At 38.1% G+C, this 21,741-nt stretch overlaps 1 protein-coding gene across 2 annotated transcripts in view; it reads left to right on the top strand.

The window, feature by feature from the left end:
• Positions 1-21,741, top strand: part of LOC131685098 (aryl hydrocarbon receptor nuclear translocator homolog) — a 567,322-nt gene that overhangs the window by 12,250 nt on the left and 533,331 nt on the right. The window contains exon 1 of one of the 2 annotated variants that reach the window (XM_058968544.1): positions 11,396-11,823. The exons of the other annotated variant lie outside the window; for it this stretch is intronic. Coding sequence (XP_058824527.1) covers positions 11,784-11,823 — 40 coding nt within the window. The 5' untranslated portion in view covers positions 11,396-11,783. Of the gene's footprint in view, positions 1-11,395; positions 11,824-21,741 lie in introns of those variants that run through there. 2 annotated transcript variants of the gene reach the window in all.

The raw sequence follows: 21,741 nt of genomic DNA, 5'->3' as shown, positions 1-21,741 counted from the left end.
ACCTAATTTTTATTATAATTCCAATCATGTGCCCTGTGTACTGGAACGAATGGGACGAGTGGACGTGGACAACACTATACGTACCTAGTACCGAGTGCCGAGAATCGGTTGTCACGCGCCAGTCTGGACACGTCCACGGGTGAAGGAGGAGGAGGAACCGAAGGAGCTGTAGGTAAAAAATGTAGTCATAGTAAAAACGTGGAAACACGTCCAATCAACATCTCTATATTGAACTGCATATGAAATCATATTTCCGGCATGGCCGGCCGTCGCAAAACTGCCAACAGGGGAAAGAGACTTGGACTTCATTCACAAACCCACTAGTGGCTTGTCTGAAGTTCCGCCGAATGAATAGCTGCGACAATGAGTTGGCCGATCTATTTTGGGTGCACGGTTTTGTCGCAGGTCGTGAAAGTGTTTCGGTTGCCGAGAGTGGAAAGCGATAGTGGTTGGATACACCAAAATGGTTGCTAGTTCAGCAAAAGGAAGCGAGAAGCGGAGGCAGAGGACCAATTGAGTCGAGTCATGCCAACACAAGTCCAAAATTCAATTCAAATCGAACTGTTGCATCGACGCTGGGGTCGTATTTGCGATCCCAGTGAAGGCGGTTTATGTGGCGCGAAATGATAATTAGCTTTAATTGTATTCAATGCAATGCCATACGTGGTAGGTTTGATTGTTATTGTGATGTTTTGTTCGACTTGAGAAGCGGGGTTTTCGATTGAAAGCTATTGATTGCTTTAAGCTGTTTAAAGATTATTATTTATTCCAGTGAAGTTAGTGTTACCTACACAAATGTATTATGAAATTAGATTATAATTGGACACTTAGTTTTTTATCGTAAGATGGTTGGTAGGAAAACTTTAAATTCCTATTTTATCTTCTTAATCCTTTGTCAAGAATGGTAGGTCGAAGGTTTTTGAAAAACCCGTTGCTGTTATTAAACTAAATTTTTTCATCAAACATGTCGTTTCTTCTGAAAATATTGCAATTTTGGTAACTAAGCAATTTTTCGTACGCTAATAAAATGACTGTAGCGACATCGTTGCTGAATGAATTGGTCTAATCGATGTAACTTTACATGAACTCATGAATTTTTACGTTGCGAAAACGGGACCGCGAACAAAAATAATGTGCTTTACAAAGCATTGTGTTCAATTTTTTTCAGAAACACCTACATAACGCGTCTATTCTTGAAGATATTGGAGTGTCAGTCATGGTTTCCGCTATATTATTATCAATTCCTTTTTGGTAACTGTGAACTAGTACCCAACCTGATTAACAATAGTCAATTCTGTTGATTCGTAATTGTATTCATAGATTTAGGGATGCTGTTTGCGGTTCTATTATACACCGCGAACTGATCCCGGATTCATTTCACCTAAAAAGTCCCGCGCTCGCACGATCATGAATCGATCACTTCCGGATGTTTCTATCCTTGATATCAGCAGGCTAGGTCCATGCCTTCAATTGATCTAATTAAAAAAGAAAGCTCTCATATCCACTGAAAACCACGTTACATGGCAACATGACTGGGGACTCTAGTGATATGGGGTAACCTACTCTCTGTCAGAATGTGAATTATACACCGAAAACTAACTATCAGAATGAAGGTCCGCGTGATCATCCAAGAACGTACGCGTATATAGGAATGACCACACTGTTACAAAATCCAGTTTTGTGCACGCGAAGTCACATGCACGCGAGCACACGTGACAAACACGTTAACCTACGAACGCTTAAGCCCTTCGCGATTAACAACGCACACCTATGCCCACGATCGCGCAAACTTGGTACCGGTAATAAGGTGAACGTTTTAGCACTTACGAAGTTTCAAACGCTGTCTCAAACGCGAACCTACAAACGTCCGTGTTGGCGCGATCATGAATCGGTCACGTCCGGAAACCATTACCCTTTATCCTAGCATCTTCATACATTCAGTAGGACCAATAAAAAAAATAAAGCTCATATCCACTAGACAACACGACATGGCGACATGTCCGGGAACTCTAGTGATATGGAAGATCTCACTTTCTTCTAGCATCTGAGCCGTACACGAAACATTAAGTATCAGATTCACGGTCCGCGTGCGATCATTCTAGAACACACGCGAATATGCGAAAGGCAAACGGTTTTAATGTAGTATTTATACACGCGAAGTTACATACACGTTAGCACACGCGACATACAAACGCACACGCGATCGAACACGTTAACGTATAAATGCTTGAGCCCTTCACGATGATACACGATATCTCGAAGTCTCTACACCCGCACATACCTGAACCGTACAACGAATATCACATTCAGAATCACGGCCCGCTACAATTGGTCTAAAGCAGTTTTTTATTGGGCGCCATTGCCTCTTCGTCTGCAAATTATAGTATGTGATTCTGACCGGGAGCCCTTTCGAGAACCTAGCTCTACAGCTTCAGTAGGACAACACTCTCTTAAAAAAATAATTCTATGATGATTGGATATATAAACGTTATATGTTATATATACGTTACAGTTTCAACGCAGCATGGTCCGGACTTTTTAATGATTTTCATTTCATAAAACTGCAATTTCTATGTTCACTTCAAATGCTTGTTGCTCTTTTGATTTTGGTTCGATTTCAGCACAACTAGTTTCATTTTATAGGGAAACGAAAGAGCTTGGGTTGCTATTATAATATTTTTACTAAGTTTGGTTGGAACTATGACTTTTTCGTTTAATTATGTTTGAGGTGGTTAAATCTAAAATACTTTTTTAACTGATGTGTTCTGTACAATCAGCCGAGACATTTCGGAATATACATTCTATGGGAAATTACCTCTGCTTTTCGAATATTTCTCGTTCTGCGCATAGATGCGCAAATGGGTTTAAGGAGATTTTAAAGTTTTGTTACTGACATGGAGGCGTATGGTGTTTTGTGCAAGATAATTACACAATCTATAGCAAACCAATACGTTTTACAGTGGATTCAAAGTAGTGTTATTCATTTTTTATGATATTGTTGATATTGATGAACAAGAACAGAAAATCTATCAGAAAAATGGGATCATTGTCATAACAATAGTTTAATGACACTGTATGGAAAAATGCATCTAATATTTGACTTTTGACATCAAAAATGAGCTCAGTACCTCAAAATTAGCTTAACTTGTGATTTTTAGCCAAATTAGGTACATTTTCGGTTCTGTCCGACTTTTGTTCGAAGATCCGCCACTGTGCGTCGGGTGGTAAGAGCATGAATGTTTGCACTTTTTTGATCTTGTACAAATACGCTGCGCGCCTGCCAAACTCGATCACCATTTTATTCTCCTGTAAAAATTTGAAGAAATGTTTGCTTTAATAAAAGAACTGAACGCTTAGCATGAGTGAACTCATTTGTGTTCAGGTATGAAAAATACACATTTACATTAAGAAATGCTTACATACATGCATGTTGCAATCGTCGAATAAGAAAATATTTGATTTAAAAACCTCATGAAATGAAGAATGATAAATTTTATCATTTTTCATTCGAAGAATAGACACATATGGGTGCTTCTAAAATGATTTTTGATAAAATTCAGTTTAAGGGGGGCGTCTGGTATCAAGTGCTCAAACTAAAAGATATTTTGTTTTACGATTTTGAAGGCAAGGCAACAATGTATCTTTAGTGTAATGTTTAGATTTATTTATACATTCATTGCGCATGAAAAAAAAATTTAGTCACGCAGACCACACATACGAGTGTTCCAAGTGTAGACGTCCAACCATTTCCACGTCGAGGAGCACCGCGGCGAACATGATAACTCTTGATAAAATTGTCTGACACAGGAAATCCAATAAGATTTGTAAAGTTTAGACTTGTAGTGACTCCATGAACTAAAAAAAAATAGAAAAAAATCGAGTTTCGGAAAATGGCTTCATGAAAACCGACAAATCTCATATTTTACTGTAAAATTCGCTCATTTTTCTTCAAAATAATAAGCATAAAAAAATATTCTGTTTTCTGTGGTTCATCGACAGGCTTCTTTTAAAAAATCAATTGAATTCGTTGATTAGTTCCTGAGTTATCGTGTTTGCAAATTTTGGGGAAAATTTGTGTAGAAGTAGTTTAGGATGTGTACACTGTATTTTTATGACCGTCAATTTTTCAAAAATTGTTGCCAATAGATTGAAATCTGTGTGTGTTACAGAAAATCCGTAGCCGTAGCGTACTTTACCTGTCCAAAACAAGTTCCGAAAATTAATGTTTGTTCATAGCCGACCAGGTTAAATTCTTCAACTGAAGTCTTCAAATTCAAAACATGAATGGTATTTTTGTTATTCATTATTGTGCATTATTAATCAATATTTGGTTATAATTGTAACAGTATACATCCAACTGGCTTGAAATGTGTTTGAGCCAAAAACATTTACTTAAATGAAGCTCCTTTCGGCCCTACCAAGGCAATAACACGGAATTCTACGCCTATAAGGGTTAACTTGATTGCATGGTATTCTTCATTTTGCAGTCTCTCGTTAAAGCTATACGAGAGGATGGTGTACCATGGCATAGATTTTACTAAACCGAAAAAACGAGCCTAAGGATAAAATGTCTACAATAAATCTACAACGATAATTTTTATTTTTGTCAATTATGCCTATCATTCATTATGTCTAACGTACATTATTGCTAACGCATGTATGTCTAACGTCGAGCCTGTATGCCTTCCAATCGATATATTTAATACAAATCGGTACAAATTGGGAACAACAATCATAAAAAATTAAACATGTTCATGAAACAACTCTAGCATCCAAACCAAATATTCGAGTGTAATGCCCTGTAGTGTTTAAAGTCAATTAATTTTGTGGGGACACAGATAAAGGGGGTCCCACATCACGGAAAAACACTGTAGAAAGTTACCTATTGGAGCGATCCTTTTCAAACTTTCAGACAATAAAATAAAACCCATTAGTAAGCTTTTTGGCATATTTATTTCTTTCAACTTTAATTCCATAACCATCCGCTCGCACCTTACGGCTTACTCCATTTATTAGGTCATGTGCAACATCTGATTGCAGCTTCTTCTGTACGGAAACCCATTTTTCTTAATGTCTTCCTCAGATTTGACCTCCTTGGGATGCTTCCGTAGTACCTGCTTCATAATTTCCCAGCACTTTTCGATAGGCCTTAGTTTCGGTACTTGGGGGGGGGGGGGGCTGGTTCATACCCTTGGGTACAAAAATGGCCCCGTTGGCTTCGTACCACGCTAAGATCACATTTCAGTAGTGGCACGAAGTTAGATCCAGCAAGAAAATTCGCTTCAACAGAGGAAGTAAACGCTTCTGTAGCCACTCCTTGTGATAGATCTCTCCGTTCACTGTCCCTGTTCACTGTTACTCTAAAGATGTTCTGGAGGTGTGTATGGCTAAAGGTGTCAATTTCGTGAGATCCAATCCAACCTGAAATGCGGCCAATTGGAAAATATTTGACCATCATGAATCAGGCACTCTAGAAGCATCCTTAGGTAGTGAAATCGAACGCAGAAATGAGGAAAAATGGATTACCATACGAAAATTAGTTGGCCGAAACATTTTTTTTTTTAAATTCGTTTAGTTGACACGGCTCAAGGCGTTAGCTTCACGAAGACGTGGTTTTTTTATATATTTACACGGTGTAAAAAATAAAAAGAATAAACAATGAATACTAAGAGTCTATCCGATTCCGTATGCGCGACTTGCCATTGCGCGCGGAGATCCGTTTTCGTGTCGGAGAAATATTTACATTCACGTCAACTGTATTATGGGGGTCATTCATATCTCTGTCGTCGTCGCACATGTCCGGGTCATCATCGGGGTTACTGCCTTGATGTTCGCGATCAAGTGTTGTTCCTAACTTCTTTCCCTTTTGGGTCACGAGCGTGAACCCTCCGTCATTGCTAGTAGTTCCCTCATTGATGGTAATAGATATTGAGTTTGTCGTACTTGATGCGGCTTTCGCAGTTGTCATTATTGCTTGAACAGCAGCCACAAATTTGGCAACCGTTTGTGGCTCATGGAATGATATTGGAGGCTGAGTGTTGGCATTTCTTTCTGTAGATGAACTTTTCTTAGCGGTTTCTGGGTCGGGTTGTCCGTAATGTGCCGTTTGTTCACAGAACTGGTATGTGTTAGTTTGTCCTTTATATGTACATAGAGTTCGCTGTATAATGGTATCATTTCCTTCTGTTTTGTACTGCAGGGTAAGGTAGGAGGGAATGGGTTGCTCTACCTGCATTCTCACCACAAAACGCCATTTGAAATACCTGGAAAGTAGTTCCTCCACGTGTCCTCCTTAATGGATTCCACTTTCACATGAATCTTTTATTGGCCATTGTACAAGTACGTGGTGCCAAATCATGTAATTTGACTTCAACGTTTCCGTGATCCATATACACAGGGATCTTGATTTTAGCAGTGTCACAATCCAACACGTGTTTCAAGTTGTTTTACAAAATGAATCATTTGACCTGGGCGAATTTGTAGAACGTTATCAGCACAGCGCGGGTCTTACGTGCTCCAACTGGATGAAGCAAATGTTCCTCATTATCAATACTCGGTATTATGGGGAAAGACCGGAAGTCAATGGCCACCGTGTTAGCCCTAAGCATCACATTTTGTCTGTGAGACTCAGTCATCTTAATAGATCACCACACAAGAATAATAATAACGGTTCCCTTTGTTCTTGAGACAATGCACACAAGAAAAAAGCATCTTTTTGCGCTGGCTTGTGTACCAGCAGAGAGCACACTGGTATTGTGACTGATGCCTTTGGTGGTTGAGAATAGACTGAGGGCCCCAACATTGCACAAGAACCTATGAGCAGTGTTAAGAGGAAGGTACGTACGTCTTTAAAAAGTTTATTAATTCGTACTTATGTTTTATTTCATTCTCTGAAAGTTTGAAAACGATCGGAATTTTGACGAACCTTTTCTTGTGATGCAATTTGATTCCGTACACCCTTTAATACTTAGTTGTATGCATTCTTTACTCACCGTCGTTCGATGATTCAATGGGAAAAACCAGTCACTAAACTTTTAAAAATCACTTTTCGGCTGATATCTCAAAAACTAGTTTGTATTAAGGACTGACGCTGTGTAAAATTTTTAAGCGCAAGCAAAAAGCACACATCGAAAGTGGCGGCTGGCCCACATCCGGGGATACTCCCTTACTGTTTCTATTGGTCGAAGCAAAAAAACCTGTTTTAATCCACCTAGCGGTGCAATTGTGCCTTTCTCATTTCTCTAAACTATGGCACGGAGGCTTTTTATGTTCAACATAATTGTGGAAATGTCCATTACATTCTTAGTACACTTTGCACTTATACACAATGGCATGCCAGCCACGAACTTGATGAGCTACGTGTCGACGGTGAAACACTTGAAACAAAAAAATATCATACTCCATTAGCCTAATCATCATTAGATCAATGTTATCTGCTTGCTAACTCATTTTGTCATGCGGGGCTGGGTATGTGAAGAGGGCGAAAGTCCCATGAACGAACGACTCCCCAGCTTAAATTGGTATGCTTTGTGATACAGTGGTGGTTTAAAGATGACGGGGTTGAAAGGGAGGGGTATGAGGGCTGGATGGGGTGGTGGTCTGAGGGGTGATTTAAGGAGATTTTTAAAGGAGGGGCGCGAACAGTAGAGGGGGGGGGGGTGTAACCCCTCTCCGTAAACCATCAACTACGCCTCTGTTAAAATCCAGAAACCCTAAACGAGTCGAAAAAAAAATTATTAGGTTGACGTTTTTCAGAGTGATTGCATAACCTTTCTATATGAGAAAGGCAAAAATGTGCCAAAATCCAAAAAAGTGAATCGTAGTCAAATTTTTTTTTCGAGTTTGCATCAAATCTCGACGTTTCATGCACCTTGAACACATTTAGCATCAAAAATAAAAATTCTATTTTTAATTTTTCCTATAGTTTATATGAGAAATTTCTGTGTGGCCGTACTCTGAAACCCGTAATTCCGGAACCAGAATTCCGATCGATCCAAAATTCAATAGCAGCCGATGGGAAGGTTGCACCTTTCATTTGAGACTAAGTTTGGGCAAATCGGTCCAGCCATCTCTGAGAAAAATGAGTGACATTATTTGACACATACGCACATACATACACACACACATACACACACACATACACACACACATACACACACATACATACATACACACACACATACAGACTTTTTCCGATCTCGACGAACTGAGTCGAATGGGATATGACACCCGGCCCTCCGGGCCGGGATTAGGTTGACGTTTTTCAGAGTGATTGCATAACCTTTCTATATGAGAAAGGCAAAAATGTGCCAAAATCCAAAAAAGTGAATCGTAGTCAAATTTTTTTTTCGAGTTTGCATCAAATCTCGACGTTTCATGCACCTTGAACACATTTAGCATCAAAAATAAAAATTCTATTTTTAATTTTTCCTATAGTTTATATGAGAAATTTCTGTGTGGCCGTACTCTGAAACCCGTAATTCCGGAACCAGAATTCCGATCGATCCAAAATTCAATAGCAGCCGATGGGAAGGTTGCACCTTTCATTTGAGACTAAGTTTGGGCAAATCGGTCCAGCCATCTCTGAGAAAAATGAGTGACATTATTTGACACATACGCACATACATACACACACACACATACACACACACATACACACACATACACACACATACACACACATACATACATACACACACACATACAGACTTTTTCCGATCTCGACGAACTGAGTCGAATGGGATATGACACCCGGCCCTCCGGGCCGGGATTAGGTTGACGTTTTTCAGAGTGATTGCATAACCTTTCTATATGAGAAAGGCAAAAATGTGCCAAAATCCAAAAAAGTGAATCGTAGTCAAATTTTTTTTTCGAGTTTGCATCAAATCTCGACGTTTCATGCACCTTGAACACATTTAGCATCAAAAATAAAAATTCTATTTTTAATTTTTCCTATAGTTTATATGAGAAATTTCTGTGTGGCCGTACTCTGAAACCCGTAATTCCGGAACCAGAATTCCGATCGATCCAAAATTCAATAGCAGCCGATGGGAAGGTTGCACCTTTCATTTGAGACTAAGTTTGGGCAAATCGGTCCAGCCATCTCTGAGAAAAATGAGTGACATTATTTGACACATACGCACATACATACACACACACACATACACACACATACACACACACATACACACACACATACACACACACACACACATACATACATACACACACACATACAGACTTTTTCCGATCTCGACGAACTGAGTCGAATGGGATATGACACCCGGCCCTCCGGGCCGGGATTAGGTTGACGTTTTTCAGAGTGATTGCATAACCTTTCTATATGAGAAAGGCAAAAACACAAATTTAGACTAATTTTTTTTTACTATGCGAACCGTGTGCTTGGCGTGGTGAACGATTACGCTTCGTTGATGAAAGGTGTACGGATTTTTCCGCTAGGGTTGGTCAGCTTAATTATGGCTAATGTATTCATGTTTTAATGTTCATTATGCCTAACGTACACATGTCGAATTTATTTATGCATAATGCACAATATTAGTTCAGAGTGTATAACGTGGTGGAGTTGGATGAAGGCGATTTCCGTAAGCCTAAGCTCCATTTAAACCTCGGGAATACTCGATCCACCACTGTGGTATTTGACAAGAGTGGATCTTTTTGTCAACTTTCTTCATGATGACAGGAATGAAAATAATGGTTCTGTTGTTCTTGAGAAAATGCATATTAAATAGATCGAACATATCTTAGTTGCAAGAGCAGAAAACTCCGCTCTCTTATAGCTCTGACTCGGGAAATCGTAGTAGCAGACAACTGACAACAAGTATTCGTTAACTTTGGAATAATCAAATGTTCAAATTATTTTAAAAGTTTCTTTGAAACTACGGATAATTTGGAAAAAAAGTTTCTTTGAAACTACGGATAATTTGGTAAAATTGCGGTAAAGTCTAGAAATTCAACAGATAACAAATTTTCAAACCTTGGTTGGCTTATGATAATGCAGGAAACAATGGAAATGTGGCGAGTTTAAAGTACCGTTATTTTCATATAAAAATGTAAAAGGCTTTAATTAGCCTTTCGGTCTTTGTTCGATAGTCTTTAGTCAATGGTCAAGAAGTCTCTGTAGATCAAATTTTCAATACAATGACTTACATTAAATGACGCAACAACACGACCTATTGCTAGAATCTCAAAGCATTGCAAAATTTAATCTTTATAATCAAAACCAATATTCATCAATTTGGACGAAAAGTGGCGTACAGTTGTCCCGGACACGGTAGCCCCATTTGGTCTAAATTATACGAACTATTCACAGGCGCTGGGTACCGTCGAGAGTTACTCGGTGGAAAATGAATCGAACTGCAACATAAACCATGAAAATCTTCTCATTCCCATTCCGATCCGGTGTTACTAGTTTGACAGTTTTGCTCGTTGGCCTACGTTTGCTGGACCAGTCACCGGAAAGTAATTTCCATAGATAGAAACTTCGAAAGAGAGTAATTGAAAATGTGTCCCAAAGCAGACTGACTCGAAATAAAAAAAAACAATAGAACTCCACGTATAGGATTATCCGTAGCGGCTTGGATCCAAATTTGTGTGCGACTTTTCTTTTTTTTCCTGCGGTGGTCGTTGCTGGTTCCAGCCTGTGCACACAATTTGCATTCCGTTCCGGGGGATACGTATCGATCTGTGTGCATGCTAGCGGGAAAGAAGGTCCTCTGCTGCTGCTGGTAAGGTTTTTGATGTAAGGTGGGTTGGTTGGATGGCGTTGCTGCTTCGATGGTGTTAAGGAGCGGCAAGGGGATTCAAGTGCACAACGTTTGCATACTAATAGACCTAATCTAATCAACCGTCGTCGTCGTCGTCGTTGCCATCGTCTTTGGCATCGTAGCTGTTCCGCCAGTGCCATACTCTGTACGAGTTCGTACTCCGGCCACGGGCTCTGGTATCGGGATGTCCACAGCTGGCAGGTGAACTGAGCGGTGAATTTGTGGCGGTGGAGGCGACGACGTTGTTCCGAAAATGTTGATGCTCCGCGTGAGGATCATGCGCATTTCATGAGAGTTGAATGTGCAGTAATATTCGGAGTGACAACAGCAATAACAGCGATGCTAAAAGTCGGAACTTTAAGGTGTTGGACGGATCTGATGATAGCTGGATAGGTGGTAGATGCTCTGGAGAGCATCCAGCAGCTGAGAGTGAGTGGTGATCAGCAGGGACAGAACCAACTCATTCGTTCGGTGTCGAGCCCGCCGCTGCTGGTTTCGGAGGGATAATGATGACGATGAGAATGCGAGAGCCTTATCTGTCCAATTTCATCTCCTGAATTCCAACTGGTAGCCAGACCAGCAGTCTTCTGAAAGGATTCATCTTCGTCTTATCTTTGGAAGCCCCGTTGGGCCTCGTTCCGAGGAGCCGTAGATTTTCGAAGTTGGTGCCTAAACCCACAGGAACTGCGAAGAGGCCCTGGCTCGGTAGACGGTGTTTATTACGTCAGGTTCAGGCGAGTCACTTTTAATTAGCCCCGAGAAGGGTGGCTTTGTGGCTGTGGTTTTCTCGCCTCCTGTTCGCAACAGTGCACTGCGACGAGTACTGTGATTGTGATAAGTTTTCTCATTTTCTTCGTTTGGATTTTCGTAAATTCGTGGCGAGCGTTAAGGTGTTTTCCGGAAAGAAAGGATTATACTGGTGGTTGGTGCACAACACGGAGTCTCTTTTGGATTTGTATTCGTTTGTACTCGGCTCGGAGCAGCAGCAAATCTTCAGCAATGTGGAATTACGGATTTTATGGATTCGAGATGTGTACTTGTAAGGATTCTGATTAATGAAATTTATGTTGTACATTTAAGAATAAGAAAATTAAATGACCCGATCGAAACGTTGGACGACTTTAACACGGTGCAGGACTACTGAAACAGGGCGAAGATAAAATCTAGTCTGTATTCCCTTTCGTTCAATATTGCTTTTTTAGCGCATCGTTGTCCAATTATTGGGTGTCAATAATCATAATGTATCTTAGAGGATTAACGTCGTTAATTTGAAAACATTCATTCCCCATTTATGATGATTTTCGATGGCAGTTCTTTACCGATTTCTTAGAGACGAATGATGAATGGTGTGTAAAAAGGAAAATAATGAATTTAAGAAACGGTTTATGTGGAAACGTACAAACTTTCTGCTTTGCTATCAAAATTATATTCGCCATCTGAGTCAACTCTACTTCAACGGCAAATAACGATTTTAATATGTTAACCGATGCGAATTAATCCGCATGTAAATGCACAGCTGAAGTGACTGGACCAAGCTAGAGCCCAAGAGTGGAAATACCTTTCCCTTGCCTACGATAAGCTATGATATTTTGTAACTCCTCTATAGGTTTAAAGGATTGCAAGCGGCATTCGTGGCTTTTGATGTGTCCCGTGTGGGCGAAACAAAAACATCACCGTGGACACCGTGATTTGTCAATCTCTGTTGCACCTTTTTCTTATTCTACTGTTTTGCCTGAACTGATTGGGTGTCCAACTTAGGGTATCTATTCACTATAGTTCGTTTTCGATTAAAGTGTACAGTTCTTTAAAGACACCAATTGAAGCAAGTGCCCTGGTTTGTGGTCTAGCAAATGTCTCATGAGCCGTTCATGGTATGTTTGAGTCACAGTCAGAGAGAATTCTTAGTATTTAGTAGGGTTGTATTGTGCACAAATTTTAATAGAAAGGGTTTGCTTTTTATTTAGAGTATTGCGTGTATCTGTACATATTATTATTCTACCTTTTTATTTTTTGTCTCAATCTGGGAAACACACTAAGTTTGTTAACAATTTTGAATGCCATTTAACCTAACTTGGCCTTCTAGTCTAACTAACCAGTTGTGTTATGTTCGATTATTACTGTGAAGTCTCTATGAAGACACAGTAAAACAGTTTAAATAAATAAACAGCTGGCTTAACAGTTAATAGGATACATTTTTCATAATTGACGTTGAGCAATTCCGTGCCAAATCTGTTAACTGCAGTGTGCCGACCAGGGCTTTAACCGGTCACTGCAAACTCAATTACCTCATGGTGACTATTCAGCGCGCGGAGTCATTTTCATGTGATCTTTGTGAATTCGACTACTGAACCTCATATCATCTGATACGCAACTGCCCAGCAGTAACGCAATTGCGACTTCGTATTTTTGGCCTTTCTTACATAAACGACACCATGTTTGGACGACTGAAACTCAGGGACATACTTAAGTTTCTTATCCAATGTGGTAAGGAACTTTAGCCCTACTACTAGTGAGTTCAATATACCTGCTGTTTATTTCTGTGCTGTTATTTTTTCCACCCTTCCAATTCTACTTCCTCCCTCCTTCTTCTTCTTCTTCTTTCCTTCCGCTCATGAAATGATGAGATGTCACGATAAAGTACAAATCCCCTACTACATACGGGGAACGTTCCATTTGAGCCAATATATACTGATAACTGGTAGGCACGACCCTATTCGATTTTGACGAAATTGGCCACATGTCTGCGATATGAAAGATGAGGACCTCAGACTAAGTTTCGGAAAGAGTGTATATATTTTTTGACATATTTTAAAAAAAAAGCTTAACTTGAAAACCCCTTGGTTGCATTGCACTCATTTCTGAGAAGAAGCTGTAGGGAAACGAAACTTCAAAAAACAAATACATACTAATTTTATAATACACTCAGGTTTTTTAAGCGCTTTTTACGCGGATTTTGAAATTTACGTGGTTTTCATTTGCGTTGATTTTGAAATTTACGCGGTTTTCATTTACGCGGATTTGGAAACATACGAGGTTTTTGAAATTTATGCGGTTTTCATTTACGCGGATTTTTTTAATTTACGCGGTATCCATTAACGAGGTTCCGACATATTTATGTCTACGAAAATAAAGGCATTTCATCAAACACTTTTATTTAATTAGTTATGAAATTTGCATTTCGATTTCGTCTCATCAGAATCCAACACTAACTTAGTGACAGCACTAGGCTAGCGCCGGATTGACGCTCCACTACGGAGAAATATAGCATAGTGTATATTGCATTGGTTTGCTAAACCAAACCAAGTTTCGACGTAATTAATTCACATCAGCTTAATCAGAATTCCTTTTCTTGCGGGATATCACGCAGGCTTAGGGCCGATTTCTTCACCCTCGCTTAACTTTTGAACCAGGTTCACCAGTACGTTTAAACCTGGCTTAGGCGCTAAGCGAGGATAAAGAAATCACATAAATTTTTTGAAGCTAGCGTCAATCCGGCGCTAGCTTAGTTCTGTCACTAAGTTAGTGTCGGATTCTAATGAGACGAAATTTAAGCGCTAATTCCATAACTAATTTAGTTATATGTTTGACTCCCGTAACGTGCAATGGGGTTTAAAACAATTTACCCTAAGTGGAAAAAAGTAACTTTAGGAACGTTGCCAACAGTCTGTCTCTTTATGCAACGCGTTATATTTTGCGCGATATACCTAAATCAAACCTGTAAAAATAAATACCACCAATGAGCCCCAGCCTCCCCTATCTTGAAAATGACAACCTTTTGGAAGATTTTTGTGATGAACATTCTGAGTGTAAATGACATTTAAAATGATATGTAATATGAAAATTGTATTTTTTCTTCCGAGTAGTGTGAATTTCAAAAATTGTATTGAAACTGTTGTTAGAAAAACTTTTATATCGATAGCTTCTCCGTGATACAATAGCGCTATATGAGTTACATATTTTCATGTTTTCTATAAAATACCTGTGATCGTTGAGGAAAAAACGTGGATAACTTATAAAAATGACGTATATCACGAATTAACTCTTTTTGTGTAAACAAAATTTAAAATATCTCGAAACTGGCTGCATTTAGGAAGTTGAATACTATGAGCATTAGGGCATCGCAAAATTTTTTTTTTTGAATCCTCAAAGGTCCCCTCTCATATTGTGATAAATGTCAAAGTAAGCTCAGATGCCAAATTTCACATTATTTGAACAATTCTAGACTCCCACCCACCTCGCTTGAAATTTGTGAAATTGGTATAATGGGAAAATATGGAGGAAAATATATTAAATGCTATAACTTTTGAAGTAGCAAATGGAAAATTACAATTTATACTTCTTTTTAAAGGAAATAACCTTAGTATTTGAATGGAGATATTCCTGTTTCTAAAAATACGGGAAAGTGGAGTACTTAGTCATTTTGGCCCCAAAATCTCCTATTTTTCTGCTCCGTAATGCAAATCATACTTATTTTGTAATTTTTATAATGTGAAAAAATCTCAGAAATCGAATGGAATCTTTTTGACCTTTGTGCGAATACGAGAAGTTGGGGTTATAGGGCCTTTTATCATTCATATTAAATTTTATCATTTTCTCGTGCATATATCTCTATTATTCTTAAATCAATTTTAATAAATTGCACCTTGTTGAACGTGGAAAATTCTTAGGAATGCAGCAAAAAATAGATTCGTTACCGGTAAAATTCAGAAACATCATTTTTTTACATTAACTCTACGAATCACATTTTTTTCATTAAATGTCCTGATACCTCTACTTCCCCTATTTTTCCCGGATGGAAACTTTTCTCATGTGATCTCCAAGTGTAATTTACTCTAAAAGTAGTAAATTTAATAAGAATTTTGTTGTTAAACGGAGTTAATATGTGCGATTTTATGATCAAAATGTGAAATCGAGACTGTATGTCAGATTATTTGATGTTTCTGAATTTTACCGGTAACTAATCTATTTTTATTTTGTTAAGGATTTTCCACGTTCAACAAGGTACAATTTATTAAAATTGAGTGAAGAATAAAGGAGATATATGCACGAGAAAATGATAAAATGTAATATGAATGATAAAATGCGCTATAACCCCAACTTCTCGTATGCGGACAAAGGTAAAAATGGTTCCATTCGATTTCTGAGATTTTTTCACATTAGAAAAACTGCAATATGTACGATTTGCATCACGGAGCAGAAAAATTATTAAAAATAGGGGACTTTGGGGCCAAAATTACCCTGTACGCCACGTTCCTGTATTTTTCTAGGAACGGAAGTATCTCTCACAATATGAGAGGGGGGGGGGCCTTCGAGCATTAAAAAAAATCTGAAATGCCCTAATGAGCATGCAGATTTCCAATAACCTGAGGAATCGGAACTTAGTTCTTAAAATCACTTATTGGCACCAAATTTCCTCCCCTAGGTTGAGGGGTTTGACGGTATTGCGAACATCATCAAGCATATTGCATGCATCAGTGCCACAGAACCTCTGACAGACTTTTGCTTTAAGATGATTATTGCATTGCACCTCGATAGTGGCGCATCGTGGAGACCGAGAGGGCTTATGGGCCCTTTTAATGGTTTGTTTTACATTTCTTATAAAAGAAATGTATAGAATTCGCTCAAACTTTCAAGATTTTTTCCGAGGCCCGGAGGGCCGAGTCTTATATACCAATCGACTCAGCTCGACGATTTGGGACAATGTCTGTGTGTGTGTGTGTGTGTGTGTGTGTCTGTGTGTGTGTATGTAACGGACAAATTCTCATTCGTGTTTCTCAGCAATGGCTGAACCGATCTTATCCAAACCAATTTTAAATGAAAGAACTAAAAAACAGTATGAACGCTATTAATTTGTTTTTGATTCTGATGTTTAGTTTCCAAGATATGAATGTTTGAATGTGTAAAAATGGCGTTTTTTGCAGTTTTTTTAAATTATCTGCCGAAATTGACAACATAGATTAACACTTTATATGTTTTTAGACAGCTTCAACGAATACCTTTCAAACAAGCTATAGATTGTTGAAATCGGACCATTATCAAAAGAGATATTTAACATTGAATGCGGACGAAAGATTTTTATCATTTCCCATTGCCAGAAATATGACCAAAAACATGTAATCTATTATTAACGCCAAAACGGCTTATTTTAGGTCAATAGTATCTTCGGAGAATATAATGGAGGCAATACGCCCTTTCTTTTGGTATTGTGCTTTTACTGATTAATCTCCCTATGAGTGAGATATTATCACAAATTTTCTTGGAAGTGGTTATATCGAAATGATGCCTTCAGCAAATTTGTAGCTCTTACTTTTGCGAATAACTTTACTGAAGACATAAAATATCTATTTTGAATACTTTAAAAGTTATGGCTTGTTGTTTGTGGATTACCTTTTGTCGCCCATTTATTGTTCAATATAGTAATAATCCATTGAAATAAGCCAAACATTATTACAATAAAAAGAATTTTGTATTTCATTTTTCTATCTACAACCGCTAGAAATAATCACCGAACACTTCCAAGTTGTCTGGAAGGAACTTGATACCTTATCAGTGCAAAAATGTTCATTTGTACGAACCGTCTAACTGCAATTTTTCTAACTTATAACCAACGGATCGATCGGAAACATATCGGAAAATGAAAGTGAAGTAAATAACTCCAAGCAACGGCGTAGCCAAGAGAAGGTTTTGGGGTTTAACAACTTCCCTCCCTACCACACCCAAAAAATATATTGGATTGCAATTGAAAATTTATTGATGCAGACTGATTTAATTCAGTATTACAATAACAATTATCTGATCCGTACATTGATAACCTGTTGTTGTAAACATCATGAGGACTTTGGATAAATTGTCAGAATGGGGTCCTGATATGTAATTGATCTATTGGTCTTGATTTCACAGTTGCCTAATATCATCAATATCAAATTCCTGCCTGAAATCATTCCAATAGAAAATTCCAGAGTTCTGTAATCAATCATAATCCTCAGATTTCTTTTCAAATTGAGCTCGCTTTTGTAGAGATGTACTGTAATGAGGGTCTTTATTTAATAGAAAGCGAAGTAAAAATTGATTTAATGTCTATGAAACATTTGCTAAAAATGTTTTTGCCTTTCTCATTCACTCTAAAATTCGTCAATCTATTCCCGACCGGGAGGGCCGAGTGTCATATGCCAATCGACTCAGTTCATCGAGATAGGAGAATGTATGTGTGTATGTATGCATGTGTGTGTATGTGTGTATGTGGAAAAAAAATATGACCTCTGTTAATCAGAGATGGCTGGATCGATTTGCACAAAGTTAGTCTCAAATGAAAGGTACAACCTTCCCATCGGCTGCAATTGATTTTTTTTATTGATTGGACTTCCGGTTCCGGAGTTAGGAGTTGAAGAGTGCAATCACACAGCAAATTCCCATATAAACTGAAATGAAAAATTTTCAAAATCAAATTTGTATTTTTGATGCCAAATGACTTTATAATGCATGAACCATTGAGATTTGATATAAACTCGAAAAAATAATGTTTGAAAAAAATTGATTTTTTGGACTTTTTTGCCTTTCTCATATAGAAAGGTTATGCAATCACTCTAAAAATCGTCAATCATACCGGCCCGGAGGGAGTATGCAGTGAGGGGTTACTGTTTTAAAATTAAAACTAGTTTAAAATTTCTTAACAAGTTGAAAATTTTCGGCAGGACCCGGACCTCCCGGATCTTACTATGTGATACTGAAACATCGCTTGAAACCAGCGGCGGTCAAGCGATGTTTCAGTATCACATAGTATCTCAAGATCGTGGCTGTCGATCCATTGTTTGTATGTGCAAATCGTACTGAACATGTAATATTCATTTCCACCATAGTATTGAACATAACCAGCCATGGAATCGTAGTCTGGACAAATGAGAAAAGCCCAATTGCACCACTAGGTGGATCAAAATAGGTTTTTATTTTGGGAATGCGTCGAGTTGAGGCGAAAACGTAATATGATTAATAACGAGGATAACACTTTCCGAATGTAGAGCGAAATTTATGAAAAATGACGATTTCCATTCGACTCTAGCAGGTCCTGGTCGATTTTGATGAGAATTTGATTTTTGTTGTATGACCAATTATATGTGTAGGTCAAATGTTCCAAAACAATAATTTAAGGTCAAGATAGCATCATTTTGAAACCGCCAATTTCGGAGGTTTAGTATCTTCGATGAGTTTTACTAACGAACAGCGCATCGTTTGATAAAGTAATTTTGACGGTATATCGTCCAAGAAGTATTTATGGTGAATTTTCTCAGGTTAATATTCATGACTACAATAAAGTCTCAACAAATTTGCTAAAGACACGAACTCTGTTACTATTGTCTGAAAAATTAATTCTGCATAATTTTAAAACTTCAAAAATTACGGTTTCGGAATTATGCCGTTTGGATAGTAAGATCGATTTTCACCAAACTCCCACAAATTGTTAAATTGGTATTGTAAAAAAACGTAAGGGCGATACTTCAATGCTGATAGGTGGGACCGAAAAATTAACCAACGCCAAAGGGACTATATTCTATATATACTATCATTTTGTCAATTTCAATAGCAAACACAAATTTTAATTTAATAATTTCAAATACTTTATGAAGTTTTGGGTTTCGATCACTGAATCATGCAATCTAGGATGTAAAAACACAATAGTTCTTAAATAGGAAATAAAACCAAGTCTGGAAATATTCACTGTTGATTTTCTTTGAATGGTATCACTGCTACTATCGCTTTTTTCAAGAAAAAGCGTTGATTTCTTAGTTCTCAGTCGCGTTGTAAATTTGAGTAAAGTATAAACTTCAAATCGATTAAAAAAATCAATTTTTTGGCTCAGTACAATATACATAACCCCTTTAGGAAAATTCAGTTTTCCCACCACAATGCATTTATTGAGGAATTTAGATATTTTATTAACAGAGCATTAGCAATAATTCGTTTGTATGTCTATTTTATTGGCCATTTTTTCGCTTTCCCATTGATTTAGTTTGAGATTTCTAGCACTGATGTTGTCCTATGCTGATTTGAGCAATTCTCTGAGTCCTGCCACTATCCCATGTAGTATGTGTTATCAAAAACATCGCGAAGCATCAAGTTCTAAAAGTTCTCAAACGATATAATATCCGAAGAGAGTGATAAGAGTTATAAGAAATGTCTCATCACACTGTTAGGTGGATTAAAAGCGTTTTTTTCGTACACTGCGCTAGCCCATACTAACGCCCAACTACTAGCCTGAGCGCGCTGACATGGCTGGCTGGCGGATCGATGTGGGCCGTGTTTGATGACATTGTTGCACAGTTTAATGGCAGTTGGTGTTGGTGGACGGGGCTAACAGTGGGGGTCATTGTGTGTCCAATGTACGTACCTTTTCAAATAAACTGCTAATGTACGTGCCTTTTCAAATAAACGAATTTAATACAAGTATAGTTTTTCCGGTGTTCAAGTTGTGTATTCGATTCTAATTATTCGGGAAGGTCGGATTGGATAAATTTAGGTACAATTAATTTACCGACGCACGTGAATCATCCATTCCCGGTCAACATGATGAAATTCTAACAGAATACAATTGTTGCTAATGGTAAATAAACAATATTTGCTGCATTTAGACGAGTTAAAGTAGGTTGATTGTTTGTTACATGTGTTTTTCTATTCTACTTCTATTAGTTTGCTTTTCCATTACTGATGTGTACCAACATAGTCGGTCAATTTATACACTTCTAATCAATTTCTTTGCATCTTTTTGCTTTATTCGGCATGTTATAATCCCTTTTATTATTGTATCTTTATAATATATCTATACTCACATAGACGCAAACGTACAAACGCTTGTGGCCTTCGTGATAACACAAACCTGGTACGCATACTTGATAACACCCCGGTAATAAGGTAAACGTTTTAGCGCTTACGAAGTTTCAAATGCGGTCTAAAACGTCCGTGTTCTCGTGAATCGGTCACGCCGGAAATCATTACTCTCCGTCCCAGCAGCTTTGGTCCATACATTCAGTTGGACCAATCTAAAAATAATGCTCATATCCATTAAACAACACCTTCCATGGCGACATAATCGGGAACTCTAGTGATATGGATAATCTCACTTTCTTCTAGCATCTGATCCGTACACCAAAAATGATTCGCGGCCGCTTGCGATCATCTAAGACGACACGCGAATATGCGGAAGACACACGGTTATAAAATAGAATTTATACACGCGAAGCTACCTACAAGTTAGTACGCGCGATCGAACACGTTAACATACAAACGCTTGCGCCCGTCGCGATGATACACGCGACCGCGGGGTCCCTCCGCCCACACATATCTGAATCATACAATGAATATTACGTTCAGAATCACGGCTCGCTGCAATTTTCTCTAAACAGTGTTTTAGTTGGTGGCATTACCCGTCTCGTCTGCAATTGTAGTGTGTGATTCTGATGGGGAGCCCTTCCGAGAATCTAGCTCTACAGCTCCAGCAGGGCAACTCTCAAAGAAATTTGCTGTTTATTCATTTTTCATTTTTAACGTGTCCTTAAAATGATCTGTGGAGTTTTTGAAGTCGAAATTTTTTCTTCTAATGCATTTTTTTTTTCTAAAATTGATGTTTTGAAATAAATATTTTAAAAAAATTTGTCATTTACCTCAATTATAACTTACATGTATACAAAATTATGTTTCGTTTGTCTTAATCAGTGATATTAGGAGTAAAAAAATATTTTGTTTTTACGAAAAAGAGCATAACTTCTTGCTAAATTTGCATTTTGGCCCACAGTGCATTGGTGGCGGATTGCTGTTCAGGTTACTTTACATTGACTCCCCAGTGAATCAAATCACGTTTTTGGTAACTGACCTGTATGTGATTGTTTTGAGTGATTTTGAGTTGTATAATTGCAAAGTAAGGATGTAAACCGTGCATTGTAACAACAAATTTGTAGAATATTTTTGA

The sequence above is a fragment of the Topomyia yanbarensis genome, chromosome 2, assembly GCF_030247195.1.
Source record: "Topomyia yanbarensis strain Yona2022 chromosome 2, ASM3024719v1, whole genome shotgun sequence".
In the NCBI taxonomy this organism is placed as follows: domain Eukaryota; kingdom Metazoa; phylum Arthropoda; class Insecta; order Diptera; family Culicidae; genus Topomyia; species Topomyia yanbarensis.
Note: the sequence above shows the minus strand (reverse complement) of the source record. Positions and strands in the feature narration are given on the sequence as shown.